General features: G+C 47.9%; 1 protein-coding gene across 1 annotated transcript; it reads right to left on the reverse strand.

Moving 5' to 3' along the window:
- Window positions 1–2,679: 2,679 nt before the first annotated feature.
- Window positions 2,680–6,020, reverse strand: LOC110295397 (disintegrin and metalloproteinase domain-containing protein 1b). Its single transcript, XM_021163915.1, has one exon. It carries the CDS (start codon window positions 5,560–5,562, stop codon window positions 3,139–3,141), a length of 2,424 nt encoding a protein of 807 aa, XP_021019574.1. The 5' UTR covers window positions 5,563–6,020; the 3' UTR covers window positions 2,680–3,138.
- Between the last annotated feature and the right edge of the window lie 2,137 nt (window positions 6,021–8,157).

An 8,157-nucleotide genomic window follows, 5' to 3' on the forward strand; every position in this document is an offset into this window, starting at 1 on the left:
AACCACATGGTGGCTCACAACCATCCGTAATGGAATCTGATGCCCTCTAGTGTGCGTCTGAAGACAGCTGCAATGTACTCATATAAATAAGAAATAAATCTTTTTTTTTAAAGAATCATTGAGATATAAGACTTAGTGAGTTGCCTACTTTAGAAAAAAATAATTGGCTTATTTATAAAAGATGGCCCTGAATGTAGATGGTACACATATGTATTTATATGAACATGGAAGGGGGGTTGGAAAGTATGGAAATAGGCTCCAGAACAAAGGTTTAGAGATCTGTAGTCAGTACAGACAGGAAGACGGGATATGGTGAGCAAGAGAAAGGAAGACATCATTTGTTAAAGGGAGGAGCATGCAGAATTGGAGGAGCACTGGGGTGGGAGCTAGTGTTGTAACAAACATACACTGAGCCCAGGGTGGTAGGGTGTGCTCACCACTGATTGGATGCTCCATAGGCCATGATCCTCCAGGTGGGGTTGCCTCCAACATCCTTAAACTCCATTCTTAGGCCTGGACCCTCATCCCGACTTTTGTGATGCTAAAGTTCTTTTTATTTGACAGTGGTAAACATCATAGCAAACTCAAGTATGGACACTTCCTTATCCACATTGTAACAGTTCAGCTATGCGGCAAGTGTGTAGATCTTGTCCTCACCAATTCGAGGAAAGTGAAGTGTTTGAGATTTTCCTTTGTATGATGTGAAGTTAAAAAAAGCCATTTTCACACATGTAAAGACAAGTTTTATCTGTGGCTCTGACTAAACAAATAAGTAAGACTTTGAAATGTCTGTAATTATAGTTCATTATGTCCACAAGCTTCACAGACCCAGAATCTACCACATTGGGTGGGAGGGGCATGGCCAGAGCATTGGAATGCTCTCCTGTGCAATGGGAAAGTTTTCTGTGGTGGCTCACTAGATGATACAGGGTGTGTGCTTATGGAATAGGGCAGTGGAAGACAGACAGACACACACACATACACATCAGGAAGGCACAATTAGTAAGACACAGAAAATTTTGAAAGCTGAGTTTCAATGCTATTTTACAGTTTTGTTTAAACCAATTTTTTTTCTATTGCTGGAAGATAAACTGGTTTTTTTTTTCCTCTCCTTTGGGAAAAAAAAAGCCATTTGATTGAGTTGTTCCCCATTAAACCATAATGATAAAATTCTGTTTCAGAAGAAATTTGGAAGCCGGGCAGTGGTGGCTCAGGCCTTTAATCCCAGTACCTGGGAGGCAGAGGCAGGCAGATTTCTGATTTTAAGGCCAGCCTGTTCTACAGAGTGAGTTTCAGGACAGCCAGGGCTACACAGAGAAACCCTGTCTTGAAAAAAGAAAAAAAAAAAAAGGAAAAAGAAAAGAAAAGAAATTTGGAGGAAAAAGCAGCCATTTTCTTTTTCAAATAAATGTAACCCTTTGAGCTGTATGTGGTAGTTTACAAGTGTAATCTCAGGATTCCAGGGCCTGAAGCAGAAAGATTACTGTGAGGTTGAGGCCAGCCTAGGCTACATAGTTGGAAACCTGTCCCTAGGCTACAAATATGAGACACTATATAAAAAACAAAAGTAACACTTTAACCTCATCAGCCACAGAGCTCTATCAATTCGGGGATATCTTGTTATTTTATTTTTCTTCAGTTGCACTCCAGACAAGGGAGTGCAGTTTGACTCAGTGGAATAAGAAAAGATGAGGTCAGGCCCAGTGAGAGACACATTTGACCCTGTTCCCTCAGGGAGAGGCACAGTTGATCCTGGTCCCCCAGGGAGGAGCATGAGCCCTGGACTCGAGAGCATCGCTGTCTTCAGCGTGTATTCTACACTCTCATTCCCCTTTGTTTCTCTCTCTCAAGTCTGGAGGCAAATACAGAATCTGGAATTGACTTTAGGAAACTAAGGGAAGTGCCAGGCTCTTGGCTGGCTTGAGGCAGGGAGAGGATGGCAAGCCATCACTAACTAGGCACTGTTGTGGAGTCTGTAGCTGAATGCTATGGGGATACTGACATGTAGACTACTGGACATTCTCCTCATGCTTCCATAAACACGTGGGCAAGATGACTCATGAGAAAGGCTGTCCTGTGTAGAAACAGTGATAGCGCAAAACAACATTGCTTTACTTTATGTTGGTTTTAGACTAAGCCTTGCTGGGTAGCCCAGGCTGGCCTTAAACTTGCAGTCTCCTCGTCTCGGCCTTCTGAACGCTGTCAGTATGGCACACACCGCTGCGCAGACGGTCTTAGTGCTGGTTGCTTCTCCTCTTATTCTATAACATGCATGCTTGCATGCTTGTTTGTTGCGTGGTGCTCATATGTGTCTAGGTGTGGGAGTGTGTGTGCTCACACATGCAGCATCTTCCTCTCATGCCCCCTGCCTGTTCCTTGGAAGCAGGGTCTTTCCCTGAACTGAGAGCCTGGATTTTCCAGGCTAGAAGCCACCAAGCTCCAGTGATCCCCTGCTTCGGCCACACTGTGTTCTGGGCATGTATAAGATGCCTGTGTTGCAGGTGAGTGTGGAGATCTGAACTCTAGCCCTCATGATTGTACAGCAAGCACTCTTTGACCCTGAGCTATGGCTGAGGTCTATAATGCTGGCCTCTCTATTCCAGATGTAAAGTCAGGCATTCCTCCTTAATGAGTACAGCCCTGCACACAACAAAATGGACTCAACACATACATCCATGGGTCTTGAAAACATGTCTAACAGTAGTAATTTTATTTAAAGACTCGTCCTTGAATATATATATTTTTGGGCAAGTTAGAAGAATGAATGTCATGGAAATTGTCCTTACATAATAGGTAATTGTTACTTGAAAGTCCTGGGAACAGTGAGAAATTCGGGAACATAGTATATTGCATACAAAAAAAAAAATCTATGTGGAAGAAAGCATTTTCTGGTGACTAAAAGATCAGCCCAAAGATACAAGAACAAGAATATCCAAAGCTATAGGAGAAGTTCAAATGAAATGTGTAAACTAAAGTACTGAAAGAGTATGTAAACACCTGTCCACCGAACACTAGTGACAGACGGCGCCTTCCTCCCTTGCCCACTGAGAGAGGCAGCTTCCCACAGCCTCTGCTTCCTGGAGACTCATTCTCAGGGCTGCGAGAGGCTCGGCTACTTATTGGCTTTATCTCCCCCACTTATTCCTTTCCCTCTTCTTCATCTTCGTCTTTCTTTTCTGCTGCTGCTTCTTCATTTGCCTCTTCTGCTCCTTCCCCTTCTACTGCTCCTTGCTCTTCTGCTTCTTGCTTCCAATACTCCAACTCCTCCTCCTCCCCCCGTTCAGCCTCTTTTGGTAGGACCTCTTCCTGCTCCTCCTCCTTCCCTTCTGGAAGCTCCTCGAGCGCTGAAGGCCCTGCTTCAGAAACAGTCTCTGACTTGGTGTAGGCACTTATGATGCATATGATTATTAAGAGTATCATGAGCACTAGAATGACAGCCAGGACGATCAACTTTAAGTTAAGGATCAGCTCCTCTGTACTAGATTGGGTAGAGTTTGGTCCTGTACTACTGTCATCTGACAGAGTAACAGTAGGACCACTGTCCACACTGCCCCCAGTACCTTCCTCTGTGCAGTTAGGAGGTGCAAAGCCGACTGAGCAGTGGCAGTTCCCCAGGTCATTGCACACCCCGTGCTTGTTGCATTGTCTGTTTGGATCACAGGGCAATGTGGGTGGGGTGAAGTCCCCACAAGTGAAGTTCTTACAGACTTTGTCTTTGCCACAGTAAGTGTTGTCCCTCACGTATTCCTCATTGAGGGCATCCTTCATGTCAAACACAGCTAGACTCCAGCACCAGTCCTCGTTCTCAGGGACCTGGATCAGCAAGTCGTTCGGTTGGATTTGTGGCAGGAAGGCCACCTCTGTACATATAAGTTTTCCACACATTGAGTTTTTATCTGAACACTTGGTATACGTTCTTGGAAACTTAGAGGAGAAGCCACAGTTTCCAAACCGGTCTCCTCTTGAGTTCAGAGAGGTGTAGCAATAATCTGAGGCAGATCTTGAACCGTGCCCAAAAATATGTGAGCACTGAAAGGTAGGGTCCATGCACTGACCATTAAAGCACAAGAAGGATTCGTGGCACTCAGAGCCATCCTGGGCTTTCCTGTCCTGGGGACATGCTGCAGAGGTCCCATTGCAGTATTCTTCCAGGTCACATGGTCCGTCAGCAGGACGGCAAATATCTCCTTTCTTTTTAAAGTTACATTGAAAACAGCAAAGTTCATTGCTGCACACTGAGTTGTCCTTCAGTTTACAATTTTCATCACAACACTGGCTTTTCTCACAGTCACTGCCGCAGTCACACTCCTCCAAGTCCTCCACCACACCATTCCCACAATTGGCAGCTCTGCGCATGCGGCTCTGGCGCCCAGGCTCGTCAAGCAGGCACGCCCCTCTGTGGTCGCGGAGGAAACGGAGGAAGTGGTCAGAGCTGCAGTTACTGAAGCCACTGTCCTTACTGATCTTCTCACGCATGAGGCAGAAGTGCTTGGGACCACAGGTGCAGGTCGGGTGGTCGTGCTGGATACCCAGGTTGTGCCCGAGCTCGTGGGCCATGAGAGCCGCGAACAGGAGGACATCTTCATGATGGAAGGCCTCCACGGCCGCCGCAAACTCACCCGAACAGGCACCGTGGAGAAACGCCTGGCCCTCGTTCTCTCCTGGGCGATGCCCGACGATCAAGTGTGCCACATCGTGCCTGACCCGGCCCACGAGTTTCTCCTGTCTCCAGAAGTTGAAATTCCTGAGTGTGGTCCGCAGGTCCACTGGGACCTCTATCGGGTCCCCCTCTGTCCAGATTTCCAGGCCCACCAGCACCACCTCTGTGTTTATCCCCCTAGTGAAGCTGTTGGCCAGAGCAATGATGTCCACTACTGCCTGGACCGTCGCGTTGATGTTACTGCCCCACATCTGGAACCGCTGGTGGTTGACCACCACAAACATCTCCACATACTTGGTGTGTGACCACCAGTCAGTCAGAACCAGTAGGTCATCGGGCTTCCTGCTTCTTGGTGGGTGGCTGGTGTCCCCCGGGCTGTCTTTGGGAGTGACACTGCAGGAGACCACAGGCTGATGCTCCATGGTGTAGAGGATGTGTTCAAAGTTTTTGGAAGAGAGCATGGGCTCAATGCCATAGGATGTTTCCTCTTTAATCAAGACCCCCCTGAGGCCTGAACAGATGTTGACAGAAACAAAGGAGCCTGGCACCCCTTCCATGTAGCCTTCATAGTGGCAGTCCTGGGAGGGGAGGGGCATCTCTTGCCCCAGGATGCCATTGTGGTAACTGTAGACTGGGAAGTTACTCTCAGAGTAGTGTCCCTTTACCTCGAGGTGAAGCAGCTGCTTTTGGCCTTGCATCAACAGCATGTAGGACACCTTCCCTCCAGGGTCTTCCCCCCACTTGCCTGGCAGTCTCTCGGGGATGACAGTTTCATAGGAAGAGTTATATACAGATCCAACGTCACAGAACGTGCTCCGGAGAAAAATTATTGCCAAGAGCAACATGGCCACCAGCCTGATACACCAGTGTTCTGGGATTTTCCCCAGCTTTAGTCTCTCCATCTGGGGAGGCCAAGTCTGAAGTGTTCCTCCAACCTCTTACAAAGCTGCATGGGGCTCTACTTGAAAGAGAAAGTGGACGCTGAATGTCTCGCTGTGGCTGAGTCTGCCATGATTCTTCTGACTCAGTTGATTCAGTGGGGCCTGCGTGTTGAATGTCAACGACTGCAGTAGCTCTCCTGATCTGGAGGCCCGGGTATTATCCCTACATCTATGTTACGTGTTTTAAGTGTTGGTTCCTCCCACCTCCGTGAGCTCAGCTTTCTGGCTGGGTCTGGTCCTGATGAGTCTGACCTCTGTGCCCTTTCAGACAGTTTCTGTTCTTGGTTGCTTCTTTCAAAGTCAGCTCCTGTACTCCATCTCTAAGTCCCTTTGACAAGATGGAGAGATGTGCCGCGACAGACTGACTCTACAGTGTGGGACTGTACCTGACTCAGCAGGAGCCACACACGGAACACCCCTCCCCCACTGCTCTCAACTCTTCCTGTTGTCAGTTGCTCAGCTAACCCCAGATGTTCCAAATCAAGGAGCTTGGAGATACTCTAGGTGGGCACACTCTGTTATACCTGGTTCCTGACCTCTAAGACCCTTGCTCTGTAGACAGGAGCATTCTAACCCAGGACAGGTTTTGAGCTCTGAGAAGCATGATGGATAAACACAGATTTAGGAGACCAGACTGAGAGGTCAGGCCCCTGAGCTGTATGATGGAGCACAGAGTGGCTAGGGGCACGGCCTGTGGAGAGGAATAGCATCACCCTTCACAGCCTCCAGACCCAGCTTCTCAGAGGCCATGGAAGATGCATGGTAGCCTCCTGCTAACATGTCCACAGTGGCTGGCATCTCAAAGGCCTAGCTCCAACACACTGATTCCCTAAGGTTATGTGTGGTTATATGTGTGTCTTTGTTTATGTGCCAGTGTTGTGCCAGGTCGCCTGAACTCTTAATCTTCCTCATGGTCCTGGCAGCTTATAAGATTACATGTGTTAGCCTTTCTTCTAGCCTCTATGTACCCATGTGTACATGGGTCACATGAACTGAACTCATTCAGGTGTGCGCACAGGCACACTAAGTCTTCACACAATATCTTATTTGTGTATCTTATGAGACGCAGTACATTAATCTTACATATATAAACATGAATGATAAAGGGGGAGTGCTTTTAGTCTACAAGTGGCACACCACAAAACCTGTCAAAGCAGCGGCTTGCTTCTCCTTCCCACCCCAGGCTACAGCCAAAGTAAAATGCCACTTCAGGAATAGTTAAAAATGGAAGCTCCTGTCAAAATGGCCCCACCAGGACATCTCAGCCAACAGCCAGCACTGGAGCCTTTCCCACCTCAGCAGGAGAGGCCCCTCAGGAGCTATCCATGGCCCACTGCACCTCCTCTCAGCCTCTCTGAGCAGCCCCACAGACATGGAGCAAAAGCCAGCTGAAGCCAGGAAGGACTCCCTAGCCTGACCCTTGGATGCAATGCAGGGAAAAGCGGGTGAAAAAGGCCACCAATCCCTGAGCTCCCAAGCTTAGGATGTGAGTCCTTGCAAGCAAGCCACAGCCTTTCCTGGATTCATCCCTTCTCCTCCAGGATTCTTCCCTTTAATAAATCTCCTTTATGAGTCTTACTGTGTGGAGTGGCTTTCTCATCAGAAGAAACCAAGAAGAAAAGCTAGGAGAAGAAGAAGTGAAGAGAAGAAGGAACAGGGCTGGGGCTCTCAAGCTCCTCAGCTCAGTCAGGGGTGCCCTCCCCTGGGACCTGCAGCACCTCTGCTAAGGAGGCTGCCATGTCCCAGGAGACCCGCCCATCCAAGCAGAGACGCTTAACAATATTTCCAGCTCTTCAAATATTAGTCACTTCTATATGTTGGGGATCTCATAATTTTCTACCAACTTTGAAGCTTGTTAGATTGTTTTTATAGATAGTTTTACCCACTGTGCTACCAAACATTAGAACTAAGAAGCAAATCTCTTGTCAGTGACCCTTACTGACCTGTTTTCCACCTCCCTCTCCCTACCCCGTCCCTGGTGAGCATTGTCCACGATGTTCTTGATCAGCCTTTCAGTTTCCACAGAGGATTAGCACCCGTGGTCTTCTCTTGCTTTCTGACTTCCATCATTTGGTGTGATCTCCAGTGCCCTCCCCATTGTAAGAAAATGAGGTTGGCTGCATGGTGTGAGCCCAGCTGCAGTCGCCACAGGAGAGCAGGTGTGTGTATGGCACAGCGATTCATCTCTGGAAGTCTAACCGACTGTGGAGCTGCTAAGTCCAAGAGATCCTGTAGTGTCTTGCATTTGGTGAGGATTCTCTCCATGGTGGTGTCTGTGATAACAATGCTGATCACTTCCCATCAAGAACCCTTGCAAATTCCCCTCACATCCAAGTTTGCTTTTGGTCCTTCAAGATGTCTCCTGATTTGATTTCTGATGCCTCAGTAACTACTGAGGATGTGCAGTGTTTCATACGTTTCTTGGCAAATTGGGTTTTTGTTTTTGTTTTTGTTTTTTTCAAGACAGGGTTTCTCTGTGTAGCCCTGGCTGTCCTGGAACTCACTTTGTAGACCAGGCTGGCCTCGAACTCAAAAATCCACCTGGCTCTGCCTCCC

This window comes from Mus caroli, chromosome 5 (assembly GCF_900094665.2).
Source record: "Mus caroli chromosome 5, CAROLI_EIJ_v1.1, whole genome shotgun sequence".
NCBI lineage: Eukaryota > Metazoa > Chordata > Mammalia > Rodentia > Muridae > Mus > Mus caroli.